The sequence below is a fragment of the Triturus cristatus genome, chromosome 9, assembly GCF_964204655.1.
Source record: "Triturus cristatus chromosome 9, aTriCri1.1, whole genome shotgun sequence".
NCBI classification, from domain to species: Eukaryota; Metazoa; Chordata; class Amphibia; order Caudata; family Salamandridae; genus Triturus; species Triturus cristatus.
The window spans coordinates 660,670,847-660,684,690 of record NC_140592.1 but is presented as its reverse complement, the minus strand read 5'-3'; the positions used below and the strand labels follow the sequence as shown (position 1 = coordinate 660,684,690).

General features: G+C 42.9%; 1 protein-coding gene across 2 annotated transcripts in view; it reads right to left on the bottom strand.

The window, feature by feature from the left end:
* CLPTM1 (CLPTM1 regulator of GABA type A receptor forward trafficking) overlaps window positions 1-13,844 on the bottom strand; it is a 409,252-nt gene that overhangs the window by 393,953 nt on the left and 1,455 nt on the right. Inside the window, exon 1 of one of the 2 annotated variants that reach the window (XM_085625717.1) lies at window positions 5,814-5,945. The exons of the other annotated variant lie outside the window; for it this stretch is intronic. Within the exon in view, the coding sequence (XP_085481843.1) occupies window positions 5,814-5,873 (60 nt within the window). The 5' untranslated portion in view covers window positions 5,874-5,945. Of the gene's footprint in view, window positions 1-5,813; window positions 5,946-13,844 lie in introns of those variants that run through there. 2 annotated transcript variants of the gene reach the window in all.

Sequence of the window (13,844 nt, the reverse complement as noted above, 5' to 3'; positions counted from 1 at the left end):
TCGCTCCTCCCCCAGGCAACAGAAAGACACAGAAGGAGACTCAACCACAGGGAGGCATGTGGATATTCCACAGCTTGGAAGTGACCGAGGAGGTTGAACCTTCTCTCAGCTTTGAGATAACCCGGGCCTCGTCTCCCATTACTTGTTGCTCAGCAGCAGTGACACCACCCGCAGCTGCACCGCCAGGAGTCTGAGAGTGTCATGGAACCGTCAGACAGGGGGTGGCCATGGCACCCTTGTGTGCATCCTAGAAACCTCCCCTGATTTGGGAAGCTCTGGTCGAGCTTTCTTTGGATACAAAGCATACTTTTACAAGAAAACCCCAAGTGAGTAAATCGTGATATCTAGGTGCACACATATCAACATTCCTTATTGATGAGGGTTCAGCCTATTGTTTCTGTATGTAGCAATGTTTAGGATTCTCAACTTTTTATCTCTTTCTACAGTATTCCTCACAGCATAGCAAATACATTTGGCAATAGCTTGGTTTATTTTTGCGGGTAAAACTTTACTATAAAAGCATTGACATTTTTTCAGTTGAAATAATCCTGGGTTCAATTAAAAATATTTGCAATGCAATATGTCTCACATTTAAACGTGGTCGCCATTGACCCGGCTGCTTGAAAAGAGAGCATAGCGAGCTGAATGTAAGCAAAGCACTTTTTGCATTCAGTAAGAAACTCAAAGAAAATAGTGCTTACAAGACTAAATAACACGTACCGTGTAACAACCGAAGTAAAAGGGCCAGTCGTCTGGGGAGGTTACAAATGAAGACAAGGCAGTACTAAGGAGGGACTAACAACCCTATTTATGAATCAGAAACCAGCATTTACAAAGGACAATGACACAAGCCAATGACAAATATGGGCAGAGAATGGGCGGGCTTCTATGCCATACTACAGTACAGCAAGTCTTGCAAAGCAGCATATACGTGCTGACTCTAGGCTCAATCTAAAAAGGTACTGAAGCAAGAATAGGAAATGCCACAAACGTTCTAAGGCTAAGGTATCTGCTTTACACAACTTAGTAATAAAAAACAAGCATTCCAGCATACTATTGGAAGCCGTCTGCCTTTTTTGTGGGAAGAGATCTTACCTTGACAGAGAATGGGGACCATATAATGTTTGGGAAGACACATCAGAAAAGATGAAAAACGGTCTAGTGGTGAGTTTGAAATATAAAAAAAGCGAATGTCATTTCAAAGATCATGTAATCAAACCTCCGACGAAAGCAGAGGGGCATAAAGAGGAGGGGGAAAAATAAGATGGTTGTAGGAAGCAGTAGTGATGACATTCGGAAAGTGATCGGAGCAGTCTTTTCATGGATTTATAGTGTGATGAAATGTGATTTGTATATGTATTTAACTGCTTTTGTACGAGTATGATTATTTGATGCTTTTTTCACTGTTTTGGATATCAATAAAAAAAATTAAATGGAAAAAGCGATCTGAGAAGTCAATAAAGTGCTGCATTCAGAAACCAGATTGTAAATTTGAAATAGACAGAGAAATAACTAGCATTAAGGGATGGCAAGACAGGTAAATAAAATATTATTCCAGCATTTTAAAGAAGGAGGGCTGATGTTTATGGGAAGGAGAGTCACCTGGTTTCTTTCTAGTAGTGGTTGGACTATAGCACATTTAATACACTTTGGTTAGTTATCTTTGAAGAGAGATTGCTTTAAGAACCTGATCAAGCAGGAAGAGCTATGTAGATGAACGCCCAAAGCGTAATAATATAATGGCTAGGTAAAGGGATTCAATGAACAGGACAGGTTGGCAGATTCAAGTAGATGGATATGTGCAATTCAAAAATTAGAGGAGAAATGGGTGTTTTGCATTGCCTAGTGACGGCTTCAAAGCACTTTAAGTCCGGATTAAACACTTTCATACCTACTTACGTTGGGAATTAACAGGCAAGATAACAGAGCAGGTCTGGTCTGGCACACAGTCAAATTAAAGATTTACAATAGGGCTAGGAATCCTCAGTCGCTTGTCTGACTGATAAGCAATTGATACTGCTCTGCGCCAGCTCTACCCATCTTTCAGTCAGCTTAAAGATTAGATTATTTTAAATACAATTAAATGTTACTTTTTCAGGCAAGAGGGACGCCAGATAGATAAGGTAAAAATATATATATATATATATAACAGTACAGAGCTTATGCAAATCTAGTCTGTGATCAAGTCTTCGCTACCTACTAAGGTTAAAAATGACTTAATTGCAAACAATGTTATGACCTTACTTAAGGAATTAAAGAATCTTTCTCGCATTACAGGACTCAATGTCCCAGGAAGCAATCGAATACACGCCCACTGGGGGCGGCCATACCAATGATTAAATCGAAGTGGAAATGCAAGGATGCGAGTTTTTCATTACCCGTTTGCGGCCCAAGAAGAAGGGATGTGAGATCCCGAAACGCGTCGGCCTGAAAAATGAATGTGAGACAAGATAGCAGGCTGCATCTTAAATTCAAGCAATGTCGAGTGACCTCCTATTGCGCAAGGCACATTGGAACTATATATATATATATATATATATATATATATATATATATATATATATATATAAATATATTTTTTTTTTCTATTATTTTTTTAATTATTATTTTTTGCAAACACCACATGAAGCACTGGGACGCACTTCCAATCGGGTAGGGCCAGTTGGGAGCGTCAATCCCACAATATTCCAGACGTGAAACACATCCCTTACCATGGCAATGTGAAAACAGGCCCACCAGCCAATCCTTTGGTAACCGTTCTTTTTTTTTTTTTAATGGCACTGCAGACAGCACAATAGTTTCACACGTTTCGACTCAGAGTCTTAATCATAAGACTCAGAGTAGAAACGTGTGATGCTATTGTGCTGTCTGCAGTACCGTCAATAAAGAAACGTGTGATGCTATTGTGCTGTCTGCAGTACCGTCAATAAAGAAACGTGTGATGCTATTGTGCTGTCTGCAGTACCGTCAATAAAGAAACGTGTGATGCTATTGTGCTGTCTGCAGTACCGTCAATAAAGAAACGTGTGATGCTATTGTGCTGTCTGCAGTACGTCAATAAAGAACAGATTTTTTTCCCTCACTCATTTATTAGGATATGCTAGTTGAATAGTAAAGTTAGTTGAATAACATAGGCCCAACGGCAATCAACTGCATGTCTGTCATTTAAGACTTTAAAATTGCTATTTTATAACGAATTTTCAACAAGCCCTATCAAACTCATGCTTGTTCCAAAGGGGGAGTTAAAATGGAGTGTATACACACACACAGAGAAACACTGATACCTATAAACATACACTTTTATATGTATAATTACCTTGTTACTTACTGCCACAAAAGGACGTTTGGACTCAAGACGTTGGATGATTAAATACAAGTTAAAAAAAATTATTCATGTAGAATTTGCCTCTTATGTTAATATGTTGGTCAGTGTATTACTAATTCTAACCCGACATTGCCGGATATTAATGTTGCCAATTTAAAGGTTACTGCAAATGGAATGAGTTAAAGAATGGAATCATTTATAAACTGTTTCCAATTTTGAGTTGCTAGATTCATTGTTTTAAGCTAAACTTAAAGTAACAGTTAAACAAGCACACTTTTAGCATGTAATGTCAATGTGTCAGGAGCATTTTCTAGCAGCCACAATGTAAATGCTTAAAGAAAACGTGCACCGAAGAGTTTTATTCCTTTTTTCACTACTACTACTACTTGAAGCGAGGCATGTTGTTCAGAGAGCACTAAAAAGGCTCCTCGACAAAAAATAAACTGGAAAGCCCTTAGGTCTGGCACTGGCCACAGCATTTGGATTGGTAAATGCTAGATTGATTTTTCATGTGGACACTCCTTTATTGTGGAAGAAGGTTGTGTGTGTTCATCAACCACCCCCCAAAACAATCCTTGCCTAAAGGCAAAAATATTTTTGGGGTCTCAAAAAACCCACATTGCCCAAGCAGTCCCTGAAACTGAAGGAACCACTTGGCATGTAGATGTGCTTCTATTGAAAGGGCGGAATGCAGCCACTCAGTCAGGGCTTTATTTGGGACGGATCTCAGGTCAGCAGTCATTAAAAGCTGACTTTGAAACATGTCCCCACCGGGCCATATATTCAAATCATCTTACAGGCAAAAGTACTTTTTCATACAAAAGCCGACTCCTGTATACTGTGAACTCAGTCCCCTCTAGGCATCTGAGTGAGTTTAGGTCGTAGTTTGGTGTTTATAACCTACATGGCTCAGCACTCTGGAATAGAAGCTGAATGCCGCGCAAGTTTCCCAAAGTGTTTGTCAGTGTCATTAAGGTGTTCAAACTTTATACACTACTGATCCATAGCCTCTTTGTGCATCTCACAGAGGAATGGCCACATTTGTGCCAACTGTGATTGTGAGTCTACAGGGATGTGTGTAGAATGTACAAATCTGTCTACCGACAGGATAAGAAGAAAATGCAGCGAGTATAGACAGGCGAGTGGGTGTGGGGGGGCAGTGGCTAGCAGGACATACAAGGAAGCAAGTGCAGAGGTTGACAGCGAAAAGAAAGGACTAATGAGGTGTGAGATATTCAGATCGACAGGGGGGGGGAAAAAAGTACATGTTTAACAGTGAGACTGCAGAGGAAAACGGTGCATGGGTTGACCGGAGTGATTGACACACTCCGAAAACCTTTTCAATTTCACAGACCTTTGTAACGTTTCATTTAAAGTCACATCTTTTCCAAATTGAAACATTTGAGATTGTTCACAACAAAGTGTTATTCGTGTATCTGATTCTGATGACACGCACTAGTGAAACCAATGTATCCGGCTTATTTTAGGCATAGGGTCGTTATTGTGTGATATGTCTAGGCGCAATAACAAAGTTTAAAGGCGCAAAACTATTTTGATTGGCTGCCAAAAACTGGATTTTAGTTACCATGTTTTAAGCCACACTCTTAAATACGCAGACGGGACTCTTGGAAAGAATTCCTAGCTACACTTCTTTGGATACTCTCGTTTTCGATCCGACCCTCCCCCCATACACCCCCTCACACTTTTATTATTGCTCTTAGAACCCTGTTCACAGTGGAGTTATAAGTCCCTACATTATACATATAATTCTTGTACTCTACAAGGGGAAGTTCGGGCCCTGGTATCAGGACTGAGAGAGCAGGGGGAATCATGAGGAGGATCCAAAGTCATACATTCCGATAAAAGCAACTGAAGATTGTGTCCTAACGAAGAGCGACCGAAACACCGTCAAGCACCGAAAAACAAATGTCTTTACTGGTTAACGCACCCACATTGTAGTGGTCTGTCACTTAAAGTCACTGCATGCTCCTCGGCACATCGCGTGTTTACAGTACACGTTCATCTGAATAAAACGCATGAAATCGGCCACAACGCCCTCGATGACCTATACGAAAGGTAATTTGTCTACTGTAGACAGCCTCGATTTTTCTGATCCCATCCGCTCAATCAGGGTTTCGGGAAGTTACTCCTCGCCCCCGCTGATAATCAACCATCGCCACCTACCACGTATGACCTCTCCGTACTCCAAGGTTTCTCCTTTCTCTTAACAGTTCACCCATTAGACAACAGCCCCTTTGCCTAAAAATATCGACTGGACTGGATTTATCTTAACTCCCCCTGGTGACGTGATGTCCCACACATTAAACCCCTGCACATATGATCCTCCAGACTAGCCCGCAAGCTCCGCTGTGGTTTGCTCTCAGACACCTTGGGCACTGTCACTCTAAGTGAACCCCATCGTAGACTTTAATGCTTTCTCCGTGGGTTCCTACCACCTCCTTATCCTCTTAATACCACGATTGCTCACCTGATTAGAAGGGGCGGCCGTCACTTCACTCCCACTAGCATCGCTCTCCTGCGCCGCCATCTTCGTTGCTCTGTCACTTCTCACTGGACAGTTCTCGCGAGAATCCAGAGATGCCGGCAGCACGTGACACCGAACGACTTCCGGGCAACGTGAAGAAAAATTATTAGTAAGGGACATCATGTGTAATATATGGGCGGCGGCATGAAAACCGCCTTCTTTTGGAGCGCTACTTAATGAGTCCTGGAAGCGCATTCCAGAAAGTTATTTATTGACTCCTGAATTGAAATGACATTTCTTTGTCAGCCCTTTACAGCAGACTTCCAGTTCCATCTGCCATCCTAAAGCACTTTCTCCAATTCCATGACATCACAATGTGTCCTTGTATAATGCAACTGCTGCTCATGTAAAGCGACCTAATACCTTCCGGTCGAGTTTGCGCTAATAGAACTACAAAAAATAATAAATTAGTGAACTAAGAATCGAGGCTGGAGTCGAGGGTAGAGGCCGTCTACTCACTATTTTTCAGTTGATAGTCGCTGTCTACCTTGCTGTAAAGCTGGCTGCCTTCAACCTGGCGCGCGCCTTCAGCCCATAGTGCTGAAAGGGCTTCAGTACCCCCCCCCCCCCCCCTTGTGTGTGTCAGCCCGGGATGAGACAGTTTACCGGGTACACACACAGCCGCACCCCAGTACTTCACAGGTCTTTAAAAGACCATTTACGTGCCAACGAGGCTTTGTTATGTTTTCACCCCTTCTTAGAGCCCCTGCATCTCCACTCTGCATATTGCTGGAAGAATCAGCCCCCCCCCCCCCCCGAAACTTTTAGGAAACCCCCCAAAATGTGCCTCTGCCTTCAACCAAGTGCTACTTTCCTTTCCTACTGCTCCCGTAATTCACAGAAATGCACTTTCAGCAGCGCCTGCAGCTTGTCTGCTTTTGTTCCAAGCAGCAAGGTGCAGGTGGGGATGGTGCTGTTATGTCTATTTTTGTCCCGAGTAGCAAGGTGTAGGTGGGGAAGGGGCATATATCAGATTCCAGATTTGCTTATAATAAAAGCAGAATTTAGGGGGCTATTAGTCCTCTTTTTTGGATTGGCCTGGTTGGGTGCTATAGGGAGCCTCATACCTAGATGCAATGGAGGGGAAAGAAAAGCTCTCATCTTATCACTTCACATGTACTTGAGAGGGAAATGATTTTGACTTTGTTCTGTCCCTGTTTAGAAGAGATATGCATACACTGTAAGAAAGTCAGATGTGCTGGTTGCCCCAGTATTTACACAACCAACAATTGAAATACAACGATTTAGTTTAAAAAAAAATTATTGCTTTAGCACTACAGTATTGGTAAAGTGCTATAAAAGAAATAAAACAAAATAGTGGCATTTAAATTGTTATTTGTGTGCGTGTGATGTAAAGCACTTGGACACCCTGCATTGGGATGAGTAGTGTTACTGCTGATCCCAATGCAGGGTGTCAGAGCCCTTTACATCACACGTACAGATTATACATTGACAATAGATCAGGTGTGTACATCAGCATAAATGATTTGTTACATAAGACTGCGAGGGTTACAAGGTTTGGGAGCCACAGGTCCTGCATGTCTCACTATGCTATATTAGAATGATTACAATTTATTAACTGCAAGTAACAAAAGGATCTCCATCTTAAAAGCAGTAACCCACTTATCTATTTACAAAAAATAAAAATCTCTCATCTATGTGTTTCATAATGTGCTTTCAGGAGACATTAACCCGCTCTCTACTTTGACTCAAAACTAGGACTAGACAAAACAGTGATCTCTTCCGCAAATATGTTATCCTCCAGAGTTATCTTACCATTATTATTATTCCATGAGTCTTAGCTGGCACACAAAGATCTTTGCAGCAGGTTTCTTAACCCCGTAAATTTAAAATACAGACATCTGCACAGTTCACTCCATGCCTGTTACTTGAGCTGCAAATGCGAATCCTGCCTCTGCTAAGTTTTAACATTTAAAAAATGTAATTGACTGATCATATTGCATAATTCTTTGCACCATACTGAGGCACTTTGATTATTCAGACACCATTAATGAATATCTATACAAAGTAGGATAACTCACCACTCATAATTGCAACCAAATAGCAGTTTGGCTCCTGGTCCGCCATGGCGTGTGCCGATTTTGCAGCAGGAACAACCAAAGCAAACTAAAATTCGGAGGACGTCAGGGCCTGCCATTTTAATACGGTTCATGGTCTAGTCCTCCGAATCCTGCCTTATTCCCTAGGCAACCTCAAGGCTACTTAAGAAGCGTCCAGACGAGCTGAACCCCACAGGTCGCTCTATAACTGTTTCTTTTGCTGCTAATGCAAAGCTTCACTCTGCTAAGTTGTGTTAAATTGTTTTGCAGATTGATTTTACATTTTTAAAGATTTAATTGACTGATCATATTGCATAATTCTATGCAGTACACTGAGGCACTAATTATTCAGACAGCACAGCGACACTGTAGGAAAGTGTCTCTTTTGGACATGGTTAGCCCCCACTTTTTGCCTGGAAAATTAGGTAACTTCGACTGGAAGTACACAGGGTCTGTGCCAGCCATGTCCCCGTGTCAGAACTCTTTCCCTAAACTGCACCTTTTGTTTCTCAATTGGCACAACTTCAGTGCCCTTTGTAAGTCCCTAGTAAATAGTACCCCTGGTACCTAGGGCATTGGCACTGAAGAGGGACCCCAAGGGTAGTAACACAAATTGTGCCACTCTAGGATCCCCTCCCTAGGCTATGCACACTGCCATTGCAGACTGTGCCTTGGTCTAGACAAAACTGAGGAGTCAATATGGGAAACACCCCTGTATGCCATTCCCACAATCACTGCATGGGATATAGGTAAGAAACCCCTTTAGGAGGCCTTATAGTCCTAAGGTAGGGTGCACTATATCTCTGTAGAGGACATATCTGCATGAGCATATGTGTCCCTGTGATATCCATGTCGATTCTTGAAAATTGTAAGTGAACAGGAAAGCCATAAGGAGTACATGGGCTGGATACTCGTCATTACAAATTTCCCAGTTCTATGATAGATTCACAGTTTTGGGATTTTTGGTCCCAACCATCTCATCTTAATCTGATTCCAGTGTCAGATTTATTAATAACTGCACATAGAGGACCCCTTAGATGGGTCCCCTGAAAATTACCAACCCTTAGTGTGTTCACCAACTGCCCAAAGCTAGCCTGTCACCACCTGACAGAGTTCTGACCGCTCAGAGGTTGAGAACAATGCCTGCCCTGGGCGGAGGTGTTCACACCTCCCCCCGGTCAGGAAGAGCCATCGGGCGGTAAGCTTCAAAAGCCTTGCCACCTTTAAAATGTGACCCCAGCCTCTCCTGATAGAAGGAGCAGCCCCCCGTCCTCAACCCTCTTGGCAGCAAGACAGGCGTGAAATTAAAGAAAGAGTAGGTGTGCCCCCCACTGCCAACTCCACCTCTCAGGTGCTGGAGTTGAAGTGAAGAACATTTTTCAGTGCCCACCATCTTGAAGATGGTGGGACTTCTTCAATCAGGACTAGGGCTATGTCCCCCTCCCACAAGAGGTGAACGTAAAATAGGGTACAGACACCCAAGGTAAGGGGCCCATTGGCCACTACCTGTCACTCCCTACATTTAGTAATTTGGTGGCATCCCCAGACCATGAACAGTAGTATCTACGGACATAAGAAGAAGACAAATGAGGAAATGCTGTTGGACCGAAAAATGCACACCTCGTGCTGGACTTTGGGGGCAAACTCCTGCCTGCTGCAACAGAACTCGACAATGTCCATCCTCCAGCTCGTCTTGTCAATGTGTGGCCTCCACAAACCCCAGAGGATCATCAGCCCTCACAAATTGCCTCGGAACTCCCTTGAGATAGAGGAGCTGTAGGCCCCAAAAACAGCGAAGTCCGGGCCAACTTCGTCCAGCTCCTCAGCCCAACCGAAATCTCTGAGTGCTAGCCAAAGGTACACTTGCTCTGAAGGGTCAACTTGGCCTCTGCACCAAGTCTTGAGGCCCTGGGAACTGCACGGGTACCCAGGGTACTGGACCCCTTGCTACGAAAACCTTGAAAACCGAGTCCAGGCGGTCTTCAATTCCCTTGATAGCCCTCAGACCTGCCTACAAGTCCCTCTTTGCTTTGCTTTGCTTTTGCAGGTGGCCCCTTTCTACGTAGCACCAGCTACAAAGTCTCTTTGCTCCCAGTAAAATCCGGGAAGCTCCCAAGAACTTGGCCGTGGGACTTTGGATCTTGGCTCCCAAACCTTCCAATTTCCAAAAGGTGGACCACAAAAGTAACTGCATTGCATTCATTTCCCAATTGCCTTTTTCCTTCCATAAGGAATGTATTGTGCGTAATTGCGCACAACTGGGAATATTGCATTTAGGGTGATTTTTCTATATTGGAAAAAAGTATTTACCACGTTCCGCAAGTTCTGGGTCTAAATGTTTACTTAAAAAGGAGTACTATGTATCAAATTCAGTCTCGACTTGAGTGTGTGTATCATTTAGTGCCTCTGTGAGTACAACAAATGCTTAGCACTACCCTCTGATAAGCCTAAGACCTCGCCCACACTACCACAAAATAGAGCGTTAGAATTTTGTACTTTTGCCTCTGTAAACCAACAGGGGTCTCCTTGACCTCTCTGTGCATTGTACCCCATTGTGGTGCTCTATATGGAGAGGTGGGTTTCCTACAGACACTTTAATTAATAACTATACAAAATAGGATAACTCACCACCAATGTTCCCTCTAATTTTTTTCCTCTGTGTGCGGCAGTGTATGGTCTCTGTGCGCTGCAGCCATGGCTATGTGTGGCAGGAACCACACAGCGCGTGTGTGCAGCGCCAAATATCACTCCAAACGTTTGCTTAAAACCCTAGCAGCCCAGCTCTGTTAAGAAGAGACATTTTATTCCTCTGTCTGATGTAACATTTCCTATACATTGATTTACACACTATGATTCAGTGTCTCTGTGTAATGTGTATGCGATGTTAAGTGCTTAACACCTTACACTGGGATGAGTGGCGCTATTAAACAAATTAAATATGAAAGAGAGAGGGGTTATGGAGACTTGAGGGTCACTGTTAAAGGTTGGTAATGAGAGTATCCGTGGCGGAGGTGGTCATTGGGGCGCCAACAAACATTGTCACACCAGGCGCCACCAGCACTAAAGTCGGCCCTGTTCAAATGGCACAAATAATTACAGTGAAATTATGAAAACATCCCACATTGCAATTTGAAACCTTGGCAGCTATGTTGCTGCTTTTCTTAATAGGGTTGGGCTGCTGGGTGATTGTGTGCATTTGTTAAGGTTTTCGTGTTAATTGCAGCTCATGATGGGTGCTGCGATTAACATGAAAACTTTAACAAATGCACAGGGACATCTTAAGGATTTTGAGTGCCTGGGCCAAACTTATTTCTGGGGCCCTGATTAGAACAGCTTTGGATTTATGATCCAATTTCTGCTTTTTCATGTCCTTTTTGACCGGGTCACCGACACTGCTGAGGCACACTGGTCCAAATTCTCTATGTGCTTCCTTGTAATATTCAGGGATAGTGGTATGTGTTTTCAAAATCGGAATATAGCCTAAAGGAAAAGGAGAGGAGAATAGTGAGAAATAGGATTTAGTGGCGGAGAAAGGGGAGAGAGGAACAAAGTAGAAAAAAAGTCAGGGCGCAAATACAAGAAATGGGTAAGGGGTAATGGAGAAATTGGTAAGAGAGGGATGGAAAGAGAAAGGCAGCAGAGGGTTTGGAGAACTGGGAGAGAGAACAGAGAATGGAAAACCGGTAAGAGAGAAAGCAGAGAAAAGGCAGTGAGAGGGAAATGGAGACAAGAATAGGATGGGGAGTAGGGAAAAGTGGGTAAAGGTGGAGCGGGACTGATATGAGGAAGAAGAAAAAGAAGAGAAGGAGACGACGAGAGCTGCTGGGGAGTGGAAGAGAAAAGGACAAAAGATATGTCAGAGAAGACAGCGAGTGTGGTATGCCAATGTTTCAGAAGTAGCGTCTCTGCATATCGACGTTGAGGGGTTCTATAAGGGGCCTTTTTCGCCATCTTGTCATTTCTAAACGCTTGCTCTATGTAACTGTGCTCACCTGAATGAACTAAGAAGGGTGGAAGGCTGGTTAGGCCTTGCCAAGATTTTTAATCTCGCCAAGATGCAGGTCTAAGCAGATGGCAGCTGCAAGTGTGTAAATGACTGATCCATCTGTCGGGAGTATTCTCTTCACTAACACTTGCTTCCCTTCTCTTTTTGAAACTCGGGGCAGCAACATTGTCGTGGTGTCACCAGAGCTTTAAAACAAACATTTCCCCTTTCTTCCTTCTTCTGACCCCATTATGCCTGGAAAGAATAATCACCCTACAATTTGAAAAATATTTAGAAGCAAGCCAACTGTTGAATTCCCATTAGTCACTTTTCTGTCCCAACCACAGTACGGAAGCTGCACTACTAGATGTATGGCAAGCTCCTATCACAAGACAGTCTGCTTAACCTGATGAATTTCAGAGCTGAGTTTTGTACAGATCACCCCCTTTCGCCCTAATATATGCAAGTACTAAAAAGCAAATCTCATGAACAGTCAAACTGCTTCTTGTTAAAATGTCACATTTTGTCAAAAGGGGTTGTTAAAACTGTACTACCAGTGTGACCATAACAGACACTCAAGCAAGTCTCTGTCATTGGCAGCCTCATCACAACGAGAAAGATGGCTGGAGAGTTTAGCTGTTTTCAAATTCAGATGGATTTAATTTATACAAGCCATTGTTGCTGCGTATTTATCTTATGCAACTAGCAACCACTTACAAAGTCAATAGTCTGACTTGTAGGTATGATCAGGGCTTTAAGTGGGCTGGGTCTCACCGATGCTGAGCACCGGCAGTTTTTTAAAGGGGGTCTCGAAACGGGTCTCTTCCGGGATCTGTTTTGTGCCCTGGCACAGGCGGTCTGTTTTTTCCAGACTGCAGTGACACTAGGCACATCAATGTGAGCGTGCTCACACTGCTAATTTCTCACTAGTAGAGAAGTTAGGGCATGACGTTATGTCAGGTGAGCCTTGTAGGTAGGGTGACCATGAGTCGCAGATTTGTCAGGACCGTCCTGGCTTTTCAACAGTTGTACCGGCAGATTTCGGTAAAAGTGGCTCATGTCCCGAGTTTTTGAGAGGGTGAACTAAAAACAGTGAGAGGCATTTTTTTAGGTGTTCCAAAGCAGGGCTAGTAAGCAGCTGTTATAAGTAAACAGGTTAATTAACAGGCATGAGGCTGGTTTTAAAAATTACATTTTATTTATTTTCTTAGTGCCTTTTCTGTGTTTCTATGAGGATGAGGACTGTCATTATTTGCCACTTTATTGATGTAAATTTGTAGCCCTTCCTCTATTTTTGCGAAATGGCCTGGTTTTTGGGTAGCACGATCTGGTCACCCTACTTGAAGGGGATGGGAAATCCTTTAAAGAGAGTCATTTTCTCTCTGGATTTCCCTTCTCGAAACTCAGGCGCAGCAACATTGTTGTGGTGTCACCAGGGCTTTAAGTTGAAGCCTTTTCAATATTACATACAAGCCTTAGTTGATGCTTATTTATCTTATGCAACTAACAACCATTGACAAAGCCAATAGTCCTGACTTGTAGGTATGATGTTACTTGTTGTATCATATATCTGGATGCAATGACAGAAACAGCACAATACAAGTCGGGCGGTAGACTATGCTAAGTACAGATTTTTAGCTTATGTGTCTTAAGCAATGCCCTTAATTACACTGGCCATGCCCCTTTGCGAGACCCCCCTAGTTTTTTCATCCCACTTAAAGCCCTGGGTATGATGTTACTTGTATCATATATCTGGATGCAATGACTGAAACAAGAAAATACAAGTAGGGTGGCACACTATGCCAAGCACAGAAAAGTGTAAATCACACCACAGCTGCGCTCTATTAAGAAGAGAAATTCAGAAAGTCTACTAACATGATGTGTGCTTATCACACCGTGTTTGTAGAGTTGGTGCATTTCTTTTCTTAA